The 22,593-nt window shown below is 48.0% G+C and overlaps 1 protein-coding gene across 2 annotated transcripts in view; it reads left to right on the top strand.

Annotated features, from left to right (window-relative positions):
- The window catches only part of Dock1 (dedicator of cytokinesis 1), a 437,833-nt gene that overhangs the window by 361,876 nt on the left and 53,364 nt on the right, over window positions 1–22,593 (top strand). For both annotated transcript variants that reach the window (XM_013021945.1, XM_013021944.1), the window contains exons 32-35: window positions 656–714; window positions 9,786–9,934; window positions 19,793–19,878; window positions 20,066–20,222. In XM_013021945.1, the coding sequence (XP_012877399.1) occupies window positions 656–714; window positions 9,786–9,934; window positions 19,793–19,878; window positions 20,066–20,222 (451 nt within the window). The remainder of the gene's footprint in view (window positions 1–655; window positions 715–9,785; window positions 9,935–19,792; window positions 19,879–20,065; window positions 20,223–22,593) is intronic.

Here is a 22,593-nt window from a genome sequence, read left to right as displayed (position 1 = left end):
AGTGTTTTCCTTAGGCAATAGAGGAAAAAAGTTGAATTGCTCACAAACTAATAAAGGTTTATCTTCTGAAGCATCAAATTCTCAAATTCTGTTTACCCATGAAACATACACCTCCTCTCTTTGCCCACCGGGAAGAAAATTTACATTTATTTTCCCTGATAAACAAAAAAACCCATGCATTCTGTGTTGACGTGGTTTGCTGTTGCGCCCGTCCTTACATTAAAAATGCTAGAAAGAGTGCAGGGAAATGGGGACGGGGAGGGGCGGGGGAGACTTCCATCACTCCAGGGTTTAGTTCTCACCCCAGGAAGTGGTCAATACTGGGGTTGAATGTGATCTGGGGCTTCGCCACTACCAACAGGCATAGAAAAACAACTGCCCAAAGGCCTGGAGCCAAGGGACTGAAGGAAGCAGAACGGTTTTGTCATGGTCCACGGCTTCCCCAGGCTCCCAGGCGGAGCTGTGTCACCTGGGGATGAGACAGAGATTCCTAGCTGGACCTTGGGCCTCGGAAGCCCTGCTTGTGGCCGAGGAAGTTGGAACCCTGCAGTTCCCTATTCGTCTCTGGGGTAGAGGTCTTTGATGTGTCTGAAGCATCAAGTGTGGTTACCGGCTCCGTGAATGATTCGGTGTTTTTCCTTTCCCTGGTTTGCAGGTATGGAGATATGAGGAGACAGATTGGCTTTGAAATCCGAGACATGTGGTACAACCTGGGTGAGTAGCAGCCCTCCTGGGCCGGCGGCCATCTTGATCTGCACTGGGTCCTGACATGCCCTGTTCCTCAGGGTCATCACATATTAAAAAATCGGAATTGCTGCTTTTTGTAACCACCGTGCTGGGTCACTGAAAGTTAGACCAAAGGGGAGGAGAGAGATCTGCTGGGTTGGGCAGAGGGACAAATGGAGAATGTGCCCCTTGTGTCTGCCAGCCTCTTGTGTCAGGACTGCATTTCTTGTAGGTCTCTATTGCTCCCAGGCATCCTGGCAGGCCTCACTTTCTTGTCTGAGGCAGGATTTCACTATGAAGCCCAAGCGGGACGGGAACTCGTGATCCTCCGCCTCTGCCTCCTCAGCGCCAGGGAGACAGGCATGCACATCGTGCCAAGCACACCCCTTCGCTTCTTGCGTATCAAACCATGCAGTCGTTTGGGTGACATTGCCCACCGCTCCCTGCACTCCCTGCACAGAATCTAACTTCTGAATGGTTTATTCCAAACTGGATCCTGGGGGTGGTGGCACCAGGGAGGGGGGTGGCACCGTGGGGTAGAGGGTGGTACCATGTACTCCTCCAGTCAAAGCACTCAGGGATACGGATGTGTGGGATACTGTGATGATGGAGAATATGAAGCAAATACAATTGCATCCAAAATTTTCCAACAAGCTCATAAGCAACCAGAATAAGAAGTTCAAGTCTCTGTAGGAAGGTTCATCACTATAACATGCAGTTCTTTGATTATGACTGGTCATAATCTGTTTGTTGCTAATCCAGTGTTTCTTGCTGCCTGGAGGACACTGAAGACGTTTAACTGGAGACCTGTAGCGGTCGCATTCCTAGTTGGTACTCAGCTCTTTTCACCCTCTTGCTTCCCGTGCTGTCAGAGCATGCGGGGCTGGTAGCCTTGGCCAGGTCCTCAACAATGCTTCAGTTTAATGTCCCATCTTCCCCCATCTGATTGACACCGTCAGCGGCTTGTCTGAAGAGGGCCTGGCTCTCTCCTCTTCCTCAGGGACTGGAAAGTGTCCTCTGTTCTTGCAGGACTGGTCATGGGAGCTGCTCACTTCTGAGCAGCTCCTGGCTCCTGACTTGCAAGTATATCTAGAAAGATGCAGATTGGGAGAATGTGATGAAAAACTAAATGGGAATGGGACAAGCACATTGATGCATCGTGTAAGGTGACAAAACAGAGAAGCCACATTTTGAGAGGTCGAACCTTGGAGTCTTTATCAAAAGGCCAGCGACTGCATTGTGGACTCCTGTTTCCAAGACCAGCAGCCAGCAAATACACTTAACACTGTTAGGAAACTGAGCCATGAAGGCCAGAAAGGAAAGAAGGAACTACCAACAAACCAATTCAGCTCCAGTGGAGAGCTGCAGTGGGAGGCCATGGTGACCAGAGGAGAGCAGGTGACCAGACACAGGACTTAAACACAGAGACTTGTGGCATGGAGTAATGCCACTTGAGCTGGTCCAGGCCTAAATAGGGTCAGGTCAGGGGGCACTGGACTGACAGGTTTAGTAACCTATCAGCCAAGTCCCTGCCCCACCCCCAGGGATTCAGGTACACCCATCACCTAGGAGGTGGGAGCTTCACCTTCCCCCATTATGAAGACAAGCTACCAGACCCTACTGTCCACCATGTGGCCAGGATGACGCTGAGCAGACCCGAACTCCCTATTTCAGCATGCCTGTAATTTCAGCTACTCAGGAAGTGGTGGTACGAGGATCACAGTCCAGATCAAAAAGTACAAGACCCTATCTGAAAGACAAACTAAGCAGCAGAAAGACTGGGGTCTAACTCAAGTGGTAAGACGCTGGGTTCAATCCCCAGTACCTGCAGCCTCCAAAAAAAAAGAGAATGAACCATGGGTTTTGATGACGGCATGTCATTGATTGGCTCTTGGCCTCCCTGGCCTCCCAGACCCCTTCCATCTGGCTCTGGAGGGCTACACCTACTGTGCCCACGTGACCCCCTCTCAGCTCTTGTAGGACCCTTCACCTTTACCTCCATGAGCTCTCTATGTGAGCAGACCTGTAGTGACCCCTCTTATCTCCAGGGAAAGTCAGGCAAGAACTCCCTGGTGTGCTTTGTCTTTCTTCTCCTGTGAAGCATAACTTCGCAAATGGCTCTTTACCCAGAAATAGACATTGGCAAACTCATAGAACACAGCCGTAACATTGTCTGTGGAGATGCTCGCCATATAGACACTTCACTCAGCCCAGTGAGGCTCTCAGGAGCAAAGCTGCCATGGAAGCTTCTGGGTGGAGAGGCAGAGCAGTGAGGAGTGGAATCTGTGTGTGCTGTGTCCTGGGGTGGGAAACACCTGGCCCTTTTGAAACACATACAGTCATTTGGTTCACAATAGCAAACACATGTATGCTCTCATCAACTTCCCCACCAACTGCCTGCGTTGATAATTTTGTACGGCCCTCAGATGATACCACAACTCTCTAAATGATCCTTGGAAGAAAAAAGAGTCCTCATCCCATGAAAGCCTGTCTTGCTGCGCGCTCTCGGGTTAGGCCTGGAGTCAGCCAAGGATCCTCAACGACTGTCAAGGGCTTTGCAGGTGACCTGGACACAGCAACCTGTATGCCCATGACCTGAGTGCCAGCCCTTGTCTGTCTGAGACCTGCCGATCATTGCAACACGGAGCCCACAGGAAGGCTCTGTCCCTGGTCCCCTTCCCTTGGGGCAGGGATGGAGCGGAGAGACTGCAAGTCTAGAGCTGTCACGTGTCCCTGTCTGTTTAGCCTCAGACAGATGGCGCTGTCCAACATTTCCTTTTACTCGTTTCTCTAGAGGTTATCATAGAATTGTGTTTAGAACCAGGCCCAAAGTCAAGGCGTCTCAAGCAAGGTTCAACCATTTACCCTGCATGCCAAGTAAAGAGACGTGGTGAAGGGCAGAGAAAGGCGATCGTTACTGCGTAGCAACCATGGGAAGACAGCGCTTCAGTACGCCTCCCGCCATCTCGGGGGTATAGACACTTGGGTTAAATAGATGTGGGGGCATGGAGTGGAAGGGCTGCTGAGTTAACACAGCCCCGGGTTGCAGGCATGGTGACCCTTAGCTCAGTCTTCGGAAGAGTTCTCAAGGTTTTTTTCATGTTACATTGGAACAAGTTGCCTGCCTCCTGAGTGTTTGTCTGTGTCCTTTGAGATGACAAGAAGGCTTGGCCTGTCCGACAGGACGTTTGCCTTCCACGCCAGGTGCTTCCCACTGAACCTTCTCCTTGGAGTTCAAGCTGACTGCAGAGGGACTGCAGCAGAGGACAGCGCAGACCAAAGGGCACAGGTGCAAAAGTGGGAGACTCTGAGTCCATGCAAGGGGCAGCCGCAGCACCTTAAAGTAAGCTGAGGAGGCTGACTGCAGTTTTCAGAGCCTTCCAATCTTGAGGCTCAATAATTCCATGACATATGTCTGATGGGCTCGATAATAGTGTTAAGTCTCTTAGAACAGAGAAGAGGACCACTCATGATTCATTCTAATTGATCTCTCTGTTCTTTCTTAAAATCATGCTGTGGCAGATGCATTTGTCATCTGCAGGACTCACACCAGCCGGGGGCTGTGTATAGCCCCCGGGGGTGGGAGCAGGAGGGAACCACAAGAGGCCGGCTCCAGAGACGCTTGGGGTCTCTGTTGGATGACAGACTGGGCAAGGCAGGGCTGGGAATGTGGCTTCCACCTGCCAGGCCACCCAGGGTGGACTGGACGCTTTACCGTGGCCAGTCCTAAAGAGGTGACTCCACTGCCGCTTTCAGACGGAGGCACGGCGTGTGGAATGTCACGGGAGACGCCGTTCTCCACATCACATAGGAGGAGCACAGCCCAGCAGAGGTCCGGAGGGGTCGCTTCACAGGGAGACGGCTTCCTTCCCACTTGGCATATCGCTGTTGCCACCATGCAGTCCCCTCTGGGATTCCAGAGGACCTTCTCCTCCTTCTAGGGGCCCTTTAGTGCCAGGGTCACTGCCTGGAACAGAGGATTCCCCACTGTCCAGAGCCAGGCTCTGACCGACGGGTACTCTGGTGTTGGATCTCCCATGTGCAAGTGTGGTGTGTGGGGCACACATTCAGAGCCGGGGCACTGTTCAGGCTGTTCAGACCTTGATCTTAGATTTCAGCCTCTTCAGTGGCTAAGATCACAGGTGAGATCCACCAGCACTCAGAGGTCTGTATTTTTAATAGGGACCTTGGAGGCCCTTGAGACTAACCACTCTTGAAAGTGGCCCTGTTTCATTTTTTGTCACCTGCCGAGATAGCAACAGGGAAGGAGAGAGGAGCTTGGGGAAGGAGGGTTTCTCAGGGGCCTTTGGAAAGCTGGTGAGGAGACCTTCATGGGCCTGGCTGGGTTCTCTAAGGCCATTTCAGAACAGTTGGCTTCATCTGGCAAACAAGTTGGCCCAGCGACAGAGACTTGCTTTGCCCTGTGAAGGATGCTCTTAAGGGAGCAGACGTCCCCAGTTCCTCTTGTCACTTCTGATTTAAATGCAGTGATTAATGCCTGAGATGGTTTTTGCAGCTCTTCAGCTGAAAACATTGACTTGGGCATGAGAAGCAGACAAGAGGTCAAAAGGAAACCATGGCCCTAGCCAATTAATGACGGGGGCTTGGAATCCGCCGGAAATAACAAGCAACCGCCAGGGTTGGATGCTTTGCTAGCAAAGAAATAAAAGTTAAAGAAGTAATCAAGTTCATCTGCTTGAGTTTCACCAGCAGCCCCTCCAAATGGCTCAGGCTGGCTCTGGGGGTCACCTTGGGTCCCCTCCCCGTTTCCTACCAAGATGCTCAGGTGTTTGAGTCTGGCTGTGAGTGTCATTGTTTGGGCTGCCATTTTCCAAATTCATGACAGTGCATCTCAATTTCCCAGTGTGTGCACAACCTATTTTCTACACAGCTTTTTATTACGCTTCTTCCAATGGGCTCAGCTTTAGGAATGGGTTGGCAAGCACATCAAGCCATCTGTGCCAGGAAAATGAAAATAGAAGTCAGATCAGGTGTGTTTGTCACCTTAGAATTAGTCACCTCTCACTTCAGGAGACCTAGCACCAAGCACTCTACGACTCTGTCTTCCCTGAGCCCTTCCAGGACCAGGTGTAGTCCCTGTCCACGAGGGTCTCAGATGGAATGCCCACAGACAGGGACAGGAATCGGAGGTGTGTTTGTGCCACCTGTCCCATGGGACTGGGGGTGTTTTCTTGGGAAAGGGGAAGGTGCTTAGTTACTCAGCTCTGTGGGTGCTTATCAAAGTCCCCCAGGCAGGCTGCAGGCACCTACTTCCCTCAGTGTGTGCAGCAGGTACCCACCTCCATTTGTATTTGTTTATTACACTGGCTGATGGAGAGAGCCAGCACCTGCCATCTGAGCAGCCCGGAACAAGTGTCCAAACAGCAGGAACTGTGTTGGCCTGGCTGGGCCGGTGATGGTGTTCATGCAGGGATTTCCGTTTTAAGTATTCGGGAATGGGCAGTTTTGGGTTTTTGTTGTTTGTTGTTATTGTTTATTGTTTTAATGAAAATGTCTCTGCTGCACAATATGCCCTGCACAATATAGCGGCTAGGGGAGGTTTGGCCCTACCTCTGGTGAGTGCAGAGATGCTTTTCCCAGGGTAAGACTGTGTCCTGAACACTGGGAGGCACTGGCTGGCAGGGGCCTGCACTGGAGAGAAAGAAAGGTCTGGATCCTTTTGTGCGATAAATGGAATGTTCCAGGGAAAGCCCAAAACGCAGATTTCAAGAGAAAAAAAAAAGGAATGGTAGAGCCTCAGCCAGCTCAAGGACTGTTTGTGAGGGACTCTTCAGCCCCCAAGGATGATGCTACCCAAAGGGCGGGGCCTGTCCTGAGCAGGGTACCCCCTATACCCATGGCAAGGGTAGTGTCCAGTGACCCCGATTTCTGTGGCTTAGTTTTCTGGCACCTGCACCCATAGCCACATGTTTCGGCCTTCTAGGTTCCTCGCAGCCTGAAACACGGGCAGAACTTTGCCACACTGGGGTTGTTGTTGATGAACAGCCTGCCGTCGCTGTCATCTGTTTTCTGAAGCATTGGCTCTGACATTTTGTAGTCATAATACAACAGAAGTGTCACCTGCGAGGAGACGGAATGTAATGGCATTTTCAAGAGAATGCTTTGAAGCTGTTATATGCCTTTCAAAAGCATTAAGGGTTTGGGGGAGAGATGAAAATCACACTATTACAGCCATAGTCAAAATATCAATGATTGAGTAAAAACTTGAAAATAGGATTTTAATTAAATTCGGGTCCCTTATTGAAAGTCACATGTGCATGGTAGCTTGTACATGTATCCATCCAATAAAAAAAATCATCTAGACTACCTATAGATATATTTCCTTAAATATAGTTCCTGAGGATAATCAAATTTGTGCAATGATTCTCTCTACAGTGATCTGTATTCTTTGAATTGTAAAGAAAACTAAATTCTTTATCCATTCTGATTCCTGATTATGCAAAAGTGTTAGATTGATTAACTGGATACATCACTGGTATTAATAAGAAAAACCTCACAGTTCACTCAAGCATATAATTTTTTGTGTACACTTTTGAAACCTTTAGGTGAATCCAAGGTAGAGAAAGAGAGAGAGAGAGAGAGAGAGAGAGAGAGAGAGAGAGAGAGATTTAACCCTTAAAGTCCTACACCAAATATGTTAACAGAAATTTAGGGCAACTGAGTTGACTTTGATCGTTTCATCTGGCAAGAGAAGAATTGGGCAACAAATGGACGTAGTGAAGACAATGGTGAAGACATTAGAGAAGAAATCTGGGAGAGAAAAAGCGCGAGGCATTGACACGCTGCAGGAAGACAACACTCCGCCGTCTCAGCCATCTTGCATCATCTTTGGAGTTACCCAGATTGGACTGGGGTTGATGGGAGAATTGAGGTCCTTGAAGACAACTGTTTGTTTGGTGGCTTCCTTTCTATTCTATGCTCTATAAGGTTGTCACACAAGAAGCTGTACTGTCTGGCCTTTATTTCCTCATTCTTCTTACGCATTCTTTTGAAATCCTCCGACCCCATTTGGCTGTCAGAGAGGTTCTGGCTTATCAGCAAGTTTTACAGGCCACAATGTTCTGTCACCTGCCTGCTTTTCCACTAATTCCCATTCGCCTATTCTGCTTAGAAATGGAATGGCTTTAGTTAGAGTGGGGTGGCAGGAAGGTGAAGGAGGACGTCTGGAGTTGAAGATGGGAGGGTTGGGTTGATGAGGCCACATCCGGTAGGAGCAGCTTCTGCTGCCCCCTGGTGGGGGGGAGGGCTGGCGGCCTTTCGTGTGGAATTGGTTTCCAGCAGCTTCGTGGAGTCTTAGCATCAAGGCAGGGAAGCCAGCTTGGGGATTGCTGCTGCCTGCTCCCTCTGCCTTCCCTGGCTCAATTCAGAATCCATATAAGGTCACCCTGGTCCAGCTCAATCCTCTGCAATTTGGAAGCAGCAGAGCCAAAGGGCATGGGGCCACTGCGGGGCTGGGTGGCAGGAGGGAGCCGCTGCCCCCTCCCCGGGCCACTTGCATAATTTGGGAGACTTACAAATGGTGTTCCTGTGTGAGTGTCTGGGTAAAGACGCTTGCAAAAGCACGATACCAAGACTTCCAGCAAAATCAACTGAAATAAAAACGTTTTCCTGCGTGCGTGCAGGTGACCTTCTCTCTGCAGGACTAAGTGGCAGGTTGCTGGCTTCTGTCTTACTTCTGTCTTACCCATGGCTTCTGTGGTAGAGACATGGCAGGGCCGAGGACCCTGTGACCAGAGGCAAGGAAGGGATCCCTAAAGCAAGGTTACAGCTGCGACTTCACAATCCCAAACCCAGGCCCAGCCCTGCCCCTCCCTTCCCTCTGCACCCCTCACTAAGCAGCTGTGGGTCCCCCCCTGGGCCCTCACCATCAGGTGAGGCGGTCACAAGCCACCCTTGGAATGCGAGGAGCCCCCTGCTGTGTACTGGGCTGGACTTAGTGAGTGCTTACTAATGTCAGGGAATGTTACAGTGTTCACTACCGTTCACCACTGACCTTTCACCTCCTGGTATTGGTATGACATTTGGTTGGAAACTTGTTGTAAACTCCTTAGTTCAAGTGACTCACCTGCTTTGGCAATCTACACAGCTGGTTTATTGTTATTTTTGTTGGAAGGAGGGAGGAAAGAAGGAAGGAAGGAAGGAAGGAAGGAAGGAAGGAAGGAAGGAAGGAAGGAAAATAAGTTAGTTCCTGACTTTCTAAAAATTATATATGGACAAGCTGGGCGTAGTGGCTCATGCCTGCAATCCTAGCTACTCAGAAGACTGAGATTTGAGGATTGTAGTTTGAAACCAGCCCTGGCCAGAAAGTCTGTGAGACTTTTATGTCCAGTTACTCACCAGAAGCCAGAAGTAGAGTGCTAACAAAGTGAGAGCATCTGGCCTGAAGTTCAAGTATCAATACCATACATGTGTATGTGTGATATGTGTGTGTATATATGGAATATTTTCCATAAATATATAGAGATATATAATATAATCCAGAAAATTGGTTAGTTGACTAGTTCTTCAAGCATTGTCCTGTCAAACAGTCTTAGCCAAAGGAGTAGGAGAATTTCTCCTGCTTATTTATTCCCGTCCTTTGAGAGCAGAGCTTTGGTTGGCTTTGATTGTAGTCATTTGGAGTGCCATAGCAATCACTGCTTTATTCACAGAGGCACCATGAAAGCTCTTCAGAAGATGCTGGAGGTAGACAGGATGGAGAGAGCATCTGTGCTCTGTCTGTGTCAACTCCTGTTCCGGTCCTTGTCCACAGAGTTAGGCACTGACGCTCCCGGTCTCAGCTTCTGCTCTGTCCGCAACTGGAGACCAGCGGCTCCTTGTGTGCTCAGTCTGTATGTTACACGTGTCTCCTTCTGTAATCCTTCTACTGGATGGAGTTTTTATGACCAGACATGCTCAAAGTATTGTCTGCAGATAGGAAACAGTAGGCTATTCTCGAGTCTCCAGTTTAAACCCATGTGACCCGTGCTGTTATATTTTGTGTACTTTTAGAGTCCTTTTTTTTAAGTTTCTGAATTAAATCATTTCTTTACTCCTAGGTCAACACAAGATAAAGTTCATTCCAGAAATGGTGGGCCCTATCTTAGAAATGACATTAATTCCTGAGACAGAACTACGCAAGGCCACCATCCCCATCTTCTTTGATATGATGCAGTGTGAATTCCACTCTACCCGAAGCTTCCAGATGGTAAGGGCACCCGGGCTACTTGGGGTGGTGGGGAGGGGGGAGCCATACTACTAGACACCTCGAAAGAGCATCATAGATGATTCTAGAACTGAAGCTGTATTAGCCATGGAAACAGAAGCCTGTGATAGCCCTTAGTGTTCTCAATGTGAACCTATGGCTTGCTTATTTTTCTTACCTGCAGGTACACATTGAACCTTGGGTAACGCCCCTCTCCTGCTGTGCTGTGGAGTGTTTAATCAGATGTTGTAATGGCTGTCTTGGGCACTTACTTTTTAAATCTGAAGTCTTTGCTTTTACTCTTGTGGGTGTGGTGGGGGGTCTTTTGTCCACGTGATGGAACAGAGGAGAAATCCTCAAAGGAAGTGTGTGTCAGTGCTCAGCTCCCACGGCAGCAGGCCGCACCAGAGGCAGCCACTTGGCTGGAGAAGTAGCAAAATGTCCTTTCCTCAGTCCCGTGGAAATGTAACTCCTGTCGGTATATTCTTGAGTGGGTACATGCACACCCACACTATGCACATCCTGTGTGTGCACACGTGCACGTACAACGACTTTATCCTTAATCAGCTCAAGGTTCGACCATGGTGCTCTGCAGGAGGTGTGCCCTGGTTGTGGAGCACCTCTACACTAAAAGTAACCTTTAAAGTTGGGTACCAGTGGCTCACATCTGTAATCCCAGCTACTCAAATACTGAGATAGGAGAATCTCTTTTCAAAGCCAGCGTGGTCAGAAAAGTCTGTGAGACTCTTAATCTCTGATGAACCAGTGAAAAGCCAAAAATGTAGGTGTGCCTCAAGGGATAGAATGCTAGTCTTGATCAAAAATCCAGTGAAGACCATGAGGCCCTGAGTTCAAGCCCTAGTACTCACACACACACACACACACACACACGGAGAGGGCCTTTAAAAAATAACAATTCAATTAAGTCAATATATGAGTACTTGATTTTTGATGAATTTTGAAGAGAAACTAAAAGTGCAATAATTCAAGTAGTATGGGTGTAGTGAGATCTAATCTTTAAAAGTCAGATTTCCTTGCCCACCTTTGTCCTTGCTGGTAATTTAAGGAAGCCTTGAATGGCTGATACATTTTCCATTTCACCATTACTGCAAGAAAGCAGAATTCTTGAAGCATTGTTTTGTTCTGTGCTGGAACAGAAAAATGAACATGCAAACAAAGGCTCTCTACCCAGTGAGCAGGACTTGGGTTTCACCCTGCAGGGGTGCACTCCTACACCTCCAGTTCAGCAGCAGAACAGGGGTATAAAAAGGATCTAGCCAAAAAGGGAGTTGTGAGGATGACATAAGATCCACCTACGGCCCTGAGCACAATGCCTGCCACCACCAACAATGTGTGTCCGTCACTGAGCCTCGGTAGCCGGGCAGCACCCAGCACGGGCACAGCCTGCACATCAAGTCCTCAGGGTCCCGCAGTGTGTGTGTGCTTCAGGCTCAGGGCTGCTTACAGGCTGGGTCTGCTCACTTCTCCAGGTGGGCTTCTGAAAGGAAGGGGGTCTGCATACTGAAGAAGCCGTTCTCACGGAGCTCCCACTCACCACACTGGGCTCCAGAACCCCTGCGGAGGACCGTGGCATCTGGCTGTAGGATACCAGCATTCATTTCTGTGCTTGGATCTTCCAAGTGGGTTTATAAGGTCACTGGCTACTATCCCCTTCATAGTATCCCAATGGAGACCCGTAGAAAGGGCTCCATGTTATTTTTCCCAATGTCCTTTTATCTGGGTAGAAGTAATTGGTGTTAGTACCTCATCTTTTCTCCCTTCTTCTTCCCTCCTTCCTTCCCTCCTTCCTTCCTTCCTTCTTTCCTTCTTTCTTTCCTTCCTTCCTTCTTTCCTGCTTTCCTTCCTTCCTTCCTTCGTTCTTTTTCTTTCTTTGCCTAGAACAGGAAGGTCTCCAAACATCTATTTTTTTATATACAAAACTAAAGAGAATACATTTTTGGAAGAGCTACTTTTGTTTCTCTGGTTCACTGTTGGTCTCTGTGCATAGGTAGCATTATAAATTTTACTTTTGTAAATTTTACTTTCTGTGATGTCTTTCTGTTTGACAGTATAGGACATTCTCTTTGATTGCATGGTAGCCATCGTGATCAGAGAAGGGTGTCACATTCCCTCTGGCCCTCCTCTCTGTCCCCTTGTTCAGGTTGCTTGCAGGTCTTCAACGCCGAGTACGATTGTACTACAGGTACATCCTTGCATTCCGCATGAATTTGTCTCAAACGTTTTTCCTAGTGTACATTCTCAAAAAGGCAGTTGCTGACTCAAAATGTTTTGTAACTTCTGACACTATTGCCAAGTTGTTTGATATGATTGCTAGCAGGTTTGTCCCATCTCCACTGCTGCAGCCTCTAAATCCTGGTGCCGGCACTGCTAGCTCACGCCAACTACAAATTATCATTTAAAGTACTCTTTCCTAGGCAGGAAATTTATCCAACTTTTTGAATTTTATATAAATCAAGCACAAAGAAAGACTTTGTGAAAACTGCTATTATTGTAAAAAATTCAGGCAGAGGATGAGGGGCATATTGATATAGATAAATGCCACGTGCCCCCAAAACTCAACTCTGAAGCCTTTCGAGCCATGTATACCATTTGTCATTGGAAAATGGTCTTTGAGTCAAAATATAGGTCAAGGGGAGATGGAATAAAGATGAATGACAACTTGGCTTCCAATTTTCCCCTCCTTCCTCACATTCTTTTGTCTCCCCGCTGTCTCCCTGTAGCTTGAAAACACCATACAATAATCCAAGGTGGTGTTTTGATCTCAGTTCACCCAGGTTGGATGGCAAATGCCGTCCCATTGTTGGAAGCCACAGCTGGTTTGCTTCATTTCTCAACACGCCCCACTCCCAGCTTCAGCCACTGTCTGGTATCATTCCCAGAAGCTAGACACTGAGTAATGCCATGAAGTACTTTTTCCCCTTGAATCCCATCTCAGAAGCTGCCGCTAATTCTACTGGCCTGAAATGATACTTAAACACGAACGAGAACACACAGGTCCTTAGAAGGAGCGCCTGCTCTAGCTGCGTTGGTCAGCATGCCCTTCCCTGTTCCTTTCATTTTGTTGTTTGTTTGTTGTAGGGAAGGCCAAAAACACTGAAACTTGCAAAGTACTGTGTTAGCTTTCCCTCGCCATGGTACATATCTGAGATGGTCAGCTTATAAAAAGAAAAGAGTTATTGTGATTCACAGTTGCTCACTCCTCCATGGCCAGGAAAAGAAATGAGAGAGAGGAAGGGCCTGGTGTCCACGCTCCTCTCCAGTGATCTGAAAACTTCCCACCGCTGCCAGGCCTGCCGTCTCCCAAAGGTGCCAGCCTGGAGGTCGAGCCCGTAACAAAGGAACATGGGGTCCCAAATATCTTACCTGGTAGAATTACCCTTTCTTTCCCTTCCTTCCTTCTTTCCTCCCTCCCTCCCTTTCTGTCTCTCCCTCTCCCTGTCTCTGTCTCTGTCTCTTTCTGTCTCTCTGTCTTTCTGCCTGTCTTACTCTCTCTGTGTCTCTCTCTCCTCTGTGTGGTGGTACTGGACTTGAACTCAGAGCCTCACACTCTTCCTCAGCTTTTTTCACTCAAAGCTGGTGCTCTACCACTTAAGCTGCACCTGTACTTCTGGTTAACTGGAGATAAGTCTCTCTGATTTTTCTGCCCAGACCATCTTGGAGTCACAATCCTCAGAACTCAGACTTCTGAGTAGCTGGGATTGCAGGTGTGAGCCACTGGCGCCCAGCTCCAGTTTTCCTTACTGTTGGGTATGTACATGATGTCCCAGGAGGACACCGGGGTGGCGTGGTCCTCTCTCAGATGTCCTCCCTTCACACTTGTTTGTGCTCATCTCCAGAGCTTGAACTCTGGGCCTGGGCGCTGTCCCTCAGCTCTTCAGCTCAAGGCGTGCGCTCTGCCACTTGAGCCACAGCGCCACTTCCTGTTTTCTGGTGATTTATTGGAGATAAGAGTCTCATGGACTTTCCTGCCTGGGCTGGCTTTGAACTGCAATCCTCAGATCTCAGCCTCCTGATAGCTAGGATTACAGGTGTGAGCCACCGGCGCCCAGAGTCGTCTCCATCTTTATGGCCTCGTTACCATTTGGTCTGCTTGGTGCAGGCTGCACCGGCCTTTCCTGTCTGTCTTGACTGCCCGGCGGTGGTTAGGAGGACTCGAGGCTCCTTCCTGAGTCTCATCCCCAGCACCCTTGAGCTTCTCTCCGTCATCTTGCGCTTTTCCAGGCCTCGCCTGGACTACCACCTCTGTCTCTCCACATGCTCTATCTTCTCTCGTTCCTGTCTGCTCTCTGTAGCCTGCCCTCTGTCCGCTGGTTCTTCTAAAGCACAAGGCCAGGCCCTGGTTCCTTGTTGGCGCTCCGTGGATGCGTCCTGCCCCAGTGCCTGGCTGTCCTGTCCTGCAACTCCACAGGAGCTTCAGGACCGGTCTAATTATCTAACCCGACCAGTCACATCAACAGGCCTTAAGTTACTTCCACGTTTTCAGTGGAAGTGCAGTCTAATAGATGGAAGGGAACTTTTTTCTCAACTTCAGTGTTTGAATCTCAAGATAGGTTTATTCTCTTACAGGTTGCTCAGTCTTCATACCGTTCTTAGAACGGTTAATGGTGAAAGGGTCTGTAGACTGTTGCTAGTGAAGTAAAGATCAGCTCCGGTGTGTTACACCTTTACCTTTGGAGTGGGGAAGTTCCCTCGGGAGCAGGTTACCTCAGGGAGGAATCCTGATGCTCTGCTTCAGCTCAAACAGCCGCCAGCATCACTGGCTCACGCCTGTGATCCCAGCTGCTCCTGGTCTCCTCCTCAAACCACTTCTGTGGTTGTGCTCCTTGTTCCCTATCCCACTCTCACACCAGTCCCAGAGAGGCCCGGAGGAGTGGGGAGGGCCTTCGCGATCCCCCTGGACAAGCCTGTCTAGATGCCTGGATGAGCCCTCACCTGGCCGCCAGCCAACTTTCCCCATCTCACTGAAACTCTGCTTTATAGATAGGTAAGGCCCGGAGTCTCTGCCTTAGAGTGGATTTTTACTTTATAAGGGGAAAAAAGCATGCTTTAAATTCTCCTGGCATCTTTTTAAAGAATTCCATTTGTTATGCCTTTGGAGAATGCAGAACTAACATCTGAGAATTGTAGCAAATGACCACATGGGCCATAGACCATTAATAAAATGGAATGGAAAAGGCTCCACGGCAAAATAATATTTTCAATCATGGAGCTATTTTATGTCATCTTTGTGAGGCTCAGTAAATTGCTCCACAACTTCCAGAAATTTCCATTTAGTTGTAACAATATTAGAACATGAGTAATCTTTGTGTCGTCAGTGTTTTTGAGTTCCTGTTTGAATAATCCCTCTCTGCTGCCCATGCCAGTAACCTTAAGCAAATAATTGAATAACCCAAGTGGATGCCGGCAGCTTCTGCCATGTGGTAGAAAAGCAAATATGTTTTGTACTATAATGCGAAGGTGAAGAAGTTTGGTGGCAATTTTATCCTGTTTATTCTCCAATTCATTGGGACTTTTATTCATTGGTTTGTTTGTCTGTACTTTCCATTGCAAAACACTGCTTTGGACGCTTCCAAAGGAAACTGTGCCACAAGAATTAGTCTTCCTTCAGACCCAGAGGTCATCCCAGAGCTCTTGGAAGCCACTGCCTTTGACTTCAGGAGGCCAGGTCTCTAGTGAAGAGCTGCCCCAGCTCCCATACGCCCCCTTAGCTTGGTCAGTGAAGCAGGGCTCCCAACGAGACAGTGTTGCCAGAGTCCACTGAGCCGCTATGATTGGGTTAGCCATCGTCACTTCCCACCAGCCACCCAGGAGGCCGAGACCTGAAGATCACAGTTCGAAGCCAGCCCCAGCAGACTAGTCCATGAGAATCTTATCTCCAGTGTACCGTCAAAAAGCCAGAAGTGGAACTGTGGCTCAAGTGGTAGAGTGCCAACCTTGAACAAAAACTAAGAAACAGTGAGCAGGCCCCGAGTCCACACACACACACGACGTTGCTCCTCAGTCTGTATTGTGCTATTGCACAGTGTGCTATTGCACCTGCCCGGGGTGTGGCCCTGATATCGTATGAAGACAGCAGACAGCGCCCTGCCAGGCTCTTCCGAGAGCGTGGCTTTGAGGTCTCTATTTCATAGAAACTACCAGGTCAGGGAGCTCCCTGCTGGGTAGACAGAGGATGTGGAAGTTTGAGAATGTGAGATCAGATGGAACATTAATTAAGCATGTAATTACATTACAGAGTGTTTTAGAAAAGAGAAGTCCAATATACATAAAAAAAATCCATGTGTCTTTGCACCAGGATTATAGGCTAAGTGATAGATTCAGAGATCAGTGACCCAGGGCGGTAGCATGGAGCCGAAGCCCCCGGGGTTTTGAAATGCCAGCTTGTCTCTGTGGAACTTTGGAATTCTTCTTAGCCTCTTTTCTCACCCAGGTGCAGTCTGATCCTCCCTCCCTCTCTCTCTCCCTCCTTCTTTCCCTCCCTCCCTCCTGTGAAGGCCATCAGGAAGGGCGTGGCATACCTGTAATTCCAGCAAGGCAAGAAAACATAGGCAGGTGCATCATAGTTTGAAGCTGACCCCAGGAAAAGTACATGATCTTATCCAAAAAGTAAAGCAAAAAACAAAAGGGGGCTGAAGGTGTGGCTTAGGTGATAGAAAGCCTGCCCAGCAATCACAGGCCCTGAGTTCAAATCCCCAGTACCTTCTGGATCCCTGAAAAATGTATTTATGCATACATAAATATATTATTAAGATTACAGTAAATCTAAAAATAAAAAGTCATTTCACACAAAATGTAATTTGCTTTGAGACCATCGTCATAATGTCTGGTCATATTCAATAACTTGCGCTTAACTTTGTCAAAGCGTAGAGGAAGCCACAGTTCCTTGCTAAGTAAATTGAATTAGCAACATCAGTGCCACTATGAGCACAGCCCACGTTCTATTTTAAAGCGTCTTCTGAAAGCCTTCTATTGATGTTCTCCCGTGTTCCTTGTTCTCTGGGGGCTGCTAGTATTAGAGCCGTGGAGATACTGTGTTCACTTAGAGATGCTGTGTTCACTTGATATTTTAAGTTAGATACCCTGTGGATATTTTCTGTAGCAGTGTTGGTGTTTCAGAAAGCGAAGAAGTCATAATGATTGTGCTTATTGCGTGAGTGAGCCTCGCCACCTTTTGAGCAGTACAATAAACCTGTGCTAATTTTATCCTAGCCACACACAGCCCTGCTACAAATCACCAGACAGTGTATACTGTCTGTCTCGTCAACATGACTCGTAGAACCAGCTCTGCTCCATCAGCAAATGTGGACAGGGTCATTTAATTCTGATTATGATCATAGTTTACAGCACACTAACAAATTGAGTCTAGAATGTTCTGTTTCAAAAAAAAATAATGAAGACCCTGAAATTAGAGGCTGGCTGCAGATCTCTGATATGGAATCCTTGCTGGTAAACAGAACCGAGTTGCCAGGTGTTAGCACAAATTGTTCAGTTTAGACTAGAGGTTAGTAAAATTAGAATCAGCTGTGTTCTGAGGTACTTATCATTCAGTCACTCTTTTTAGAAAACATTAAATTCATCAGTCAAAGATTTGATAAGCAGCATATTTAAGGAGCTGAGCTTCCTACGGCCTGCCAGGCTTCTGTGGGAGCATGCCATTTTCAGAAGTTCAAACACCTCCTGATTGACGCGTGATGAAGAATTTTAAATGTCTGTGTATGTATGCATTGGATAGGATGAGGCGTGTTTTCTTGCTGTGCTCACCACGCGTTCCCAGTTGTAAGTGCTCATTAAACATGCGACATTAAATCACTTGTTTTCATTTAATTCAGTCCTATTTTATAGCTCAATCATTTGCTCCAAAGCCTATCAGTATTTGCTATTTCTTTGGTATTACCATCATGGTACAGGCAAGGACTACTTTTAAATACCATCGCTGGGGCTAGCTGCAAGAGACCTGCCTTGTGTCCAATTCCAGAATCAATACGCTCTGGAAGAAGTCCTCTCTGTACGGAACCAAAGTTGTCATTTCACAGTAAAAGGCATTACCATAAGATTCCAGGTGAAAATAAAAAGCCAGGTTAAGCCATCTCTCTCCGATCCTAAAGCTCCAACCTGCCTGAGATCTCTTTTATACAAACATGTATTTGGGGTCCGTTGTGGTGGTTCATGCCCACAGTCCCTGCTAAGGAGACAGAAGTAGAGGGATCGTCATCACAGCTTGGTAGGAGGGAGAAGGAGGAAGATCTGTAACCTGAGGCTGGCCCCACTCAGCCAGGCCACCTGGTGTGTGTCTGGGAAGGATTGCATGAGACCAGGAGAAAGAGTGGGAAGATTACCAAGGGCAAAGTTGCTTTGAAGTTGCCAAGGCCTTGGTGTGGAGCAAGCATTGGTGCTTTTCTCCCAGGCCTGTTTTGAGCTGGTGTTTGATTGGTGCCAGCATGGAAGCCCCTCCCGGTCTTTTCCTCTGCTTCTCAGGGGGACACCATCAGCTTCAGCAGTACCCCGAGTTCCCAGTGCAGTGGTTGGAGCCTGTGGGGAGACTGCGCTTGTAGCTGAGGAGGCTTAGAGAGCAGCTTGTGTTGTGGGCCCTCATTGTCTGAGCTCCGTTCCTCTCCACACGTACCTGTGTGAAGCAACACCTGTGCCCTCTTGGGTACTGGTGTGCGCCCTGGGGGTGTAACAACAGCCAAGGAAGAAGAAAACACTTGCACTCTCTCAGCCGGCATTCTGATGGCACCTCGATGCTTCCGGCAAACAGCTCTGCCCTTGCTCCCCTTCTGTGAGTCCAGACTTAGGTTGTCTCCGTCTTTATGGAAGCCAGTTCCTCCTTTCTCCCAACACTCCTGCATGGGTGACCCCAGGGCCTCTGAGACTTGGGGAACCCCAGCTCTGCCAGGGAAGGAGATGGGGAAAACACACTCATTATTGAAGTAGTTATTTCCAGCCCGGTCACTCTGGATATTTGCAGCTTCTATACATTTGTGGCTCCCCCAAATTTAGTTTTTGCTGTTGCTGGTGGTGGTGGTGGTGGTGGTGGTGGTGTGTATGTGTGTGTGTGTGTGTGTATGTGTGTGTGTGTATGTGTGTGTGTGTGTGTGTGTGTGTATAGGGACTTGTACTTGGGGCCTGGGCCTTATCTCTTAGCTTTTTTGTTTAAGGCTAGTGTTCTACCACTGGAGCCACTGCTCCACTTCTGGCCTTTTGGTGGTTAATTGGAGATAAGAGTCTCACAGGTTTTGAACCACGCTCCTCAGATCTCAGCCTCCTGAGTAACTAAGATTATAGGCATGATGTACCAGCGCCCCGCTTCCCCTCTTGCTTTTGATTGGTATTTTACCAACTAGAGTGAGCCATTTCTCTGGGATCCATCAAGGAATGGCCATGAAGTAGCCTCCTGGGTGTGTTAGAGTGCCGAGGACTCTTGGCTGGCAAGTGACGTGCCATCTGTTCTATTTCAGGAGCCATGTTACTTCAGATCTTATTCATCAAGATGGAGCTGGGGACAGTGTGTGTGTGTGTCTGTGTCTGTGTGTGTGTGTGTCTGTGTGTGTGTGTGTGTGTGTATGTGTGTATTATTCCTTGATTCTTGTTCCCTACAGTTTCCTTGACTTTCTTCGGCTGTTGGACTATGCATGCTCATTCCATTACCCAGGAAGGGGAGTGAAGAATGCCCCGGTGGCCGGGGGCTCAGAGGATGGCATCTTGAAAGGAAATCAAGCCCAAAAGGCAGAAGGCAACTGCCTGGCGATGAACCGACCGATATATGTGCTGTTGACACTCGAGTCACAAAATGCAATATCCGCCATGCTGATATTTACGCTTTCCTCTGTTTAATTATAGTTTGAAAATGAGATCGTCACCAAGCTGGATCATGAAGTGGAAGGAGGCCGAGGAGATGAACAGTACAAAGTGCTATTTGATAAGATGTAAGTGTTGATTAGCGATGGGATTTGTGTCGGAATCGAGACAGAAGGACTGTAATTAGACTACAATGAACTTTGTAGCCCAGAAATAATTAAAATGTGTTAATAATGGAAAATATTTAAAATCGCACCTCTGTCGAGTTTCTTTTCCTGAGTATGACTAACAAGGTGTGCGTGATTATTTTTGCAGCCTCCTGGAACACTGCAGGAAACACAAGTACCTCGCCAAGACAGGGGAGACGTTCGTGAAACTCGTGGTGCGGCTGATGGAGAGGCTGCTGGACTACAGAACCATCATGAACGACGAGAACAAAGAGAACCGCATGAGCTGCACCGTCAACGTGCTGGTGAGTGAAAGCTTCAGGAACCTTCCGTCTTCCTAGCATGAGGCAGCCTGGGCCAAGGCCCGCGTGGCCCGCGTGCTGGCTGGTGACAGTTCAGCTCCTCCCATGGCAGAGTACGGCTTCCTGGGCTACTTTTCTCCCTGCTGCGGGGAAGGAACCATGAGTCTTGTTTGTAGATCGTCTCAGAACAAGTCTGTAAGCTCTCTAGAGGTTGTCCTGACGTGTTGTTGTTAAGAGCGATGAGCTATTTCATTGTGGAAAACCCAGGAAGTGTGATGGATTGCGGGTGTGCTAGGATTATGCCATGTTCTACTGTGAGTGGGCTGGATGCTGGCTGCTAACGGATATGCACATGTGTTCCGTGTCGTCTTCTATTTGTCTCCTGTCCCATAGATTCACCGGGCAGCATAGCATAGGTGTACCCGGGTAGCTGGCCTCGAGCTTCTGCACAGGAACACAGCTGGCCCTTGTTTCAGTGTCTTCTTGCATTCTTGCCACATCCAAAGTCATGGGCCTTCACGGTACTAACGTGGTTGGCATGAAACAAGAACCAGCATTGTTCTGGGGGAAGAAAGGGAGGCCTTTTCAAACTCCTATGGCCTACGAACATAACGCTCCAGTGCTGCCTTTGATCCTGAAGAGGATCAACGGGACCAATGGACACCTAGAAGGCAGAATGACCAATGAGTTTGTGGGCTTCCCAATGTTTACAATTAAGACTTGGAGTTATTTTAAGCAGGATTCCTTCTGCTCACCAGGATGTGAGCCACCACAGAGAAACGCCGCTGTGCCCTCAATGTGGTCTCTTACCAGCAGATCACCCGTCAGGAGACCTGTAACCACACCTGCACTCACTCATCAGCTTCCCATGCTGACGCGTCCATGCTTTCCTCCTGTAGTCACAGCCTGACTCAGCACCACCTACTGGCACCAGGGCCAGCACCAGCTCTGTGTTCTCAAAAGAACCCAGGGTTCCCCAGATGATCTCACATTATTAACTTCCTTCCCTGAGTCAGTCCACGAACCAATGACAGAATGGATCCCAGCCTACACAGTGCTTTCACACACACACACACACACACACACACACACACACACACAGCTACAGTTTTACAGATAGGTATCCTGTCTCTAAATATTCACCTTCAAACCCATTTCCTGATTCATTTTACCTGATACTTTTACTCTAGAAACAAATAGAGTTTCATGGAAATGAAATATGTGTGTACATATGTACATAAACACATATATTTAATTTTATGTATATTAAGATGGATACATATATTTGTGTGTATGCATGTATCCATCTCTAAATGGGTGTAGGTATATCAGTGTATATCACCCATGTCCACTGCTAAGCAGAAATCCCCGTGTAGTCCATAAGTAGGCAAACTGAGGAGTGTACCCAGCTGCACAGGGCACCACAGACCTGCAGGACAGTGACTTGTGATGTTTTGTAACACAGTCAGATAACTGTGACTGACGGCCATTGAGTGAAGATTTGCAAAGAGCTCGTAGAGGGGAGTTTGCGCCTTCCCCCCAAGGAAATGATAAATGTGGAGGCGGTAGACACGCCTCCTCTGATCATTGCACATGTGTGTTCAAATAACAGCATCATTGCTGTGTCCTTTCAAACAAAAACACATTTCTGGATAAGTAAGTAACTCAGAATACTCTGGTGCCACTGAGTCCACTGCCAACTTCCCTTTACCAGTGCTGTGATTTTGTACTTTAAAGACAGAGTTTATAGAATTCCGTTTAGCCATGCAGGCTCATTCATGTCCTACCCACCCCCCAATCTTAACAAAGCAAAGGCAGGTCAGGGCCCTCACTGTCCAGGCCTCTCAGTCCCTGCACACATGTCTGCATGGACCCAGACCTGGATCCCATCTGACAAAGAAGCAGTTACAATTACATGGGCAAGATGATGAGTACATTTCTTATCAAGCATTGTTGCCTCTTCCTTTGTTTCCCCTTCCCGTCCCTTCCCATCCTCTCCTCCCTCCCCCGCCAAAGTTGTAAAGTTCGTTTTTCGACATAATGTCTTGTTAATCTCATTGTTGCAATGGGCCCACCTGTATCCCTATTTAAACAATTTGTTTTTTTCCCTTCCGCTCCACAAATTATACCAACATCAAATACAGTGGAAGCAGGGGTTATACCGTGGGAGAGGGACATACAAAGCAACAAAGAAATCATCTTAAAAATATGTTAGAAACAATTGCATGAAAGCAAAAACATTTGAATACTTGTCTTGGGGTTCATTTTGCCTAACATCGCCTTATCTGACCTTTTCTGCTTGACTCAGACATATACTAGTTATTGCAAATAAGGGAAACCATGGGACCTATGTTTCTTTGGGCCTGGCTTACTT

Source organism: Dipodomys ordii, unplaced genomic scaffold, assembly GCF_000151885.1.
Source record: "Dipodomys ordii isolate 6190 unplaced genomic scaffold, Dord_2.0 Scaffold58, whole genome shotgun sequence".
Taxonomy (NCBI): Eukaryota; Metazoa; Chordata; class Mammalia; order Rodentia; family Heteromyidae; genus Dipodomys; species Dipodomys ordii.
Note: the sequence above shows the minus strand (reverse complement) of the source record. Positions and strands in the feature narration are given on the sequence as shown.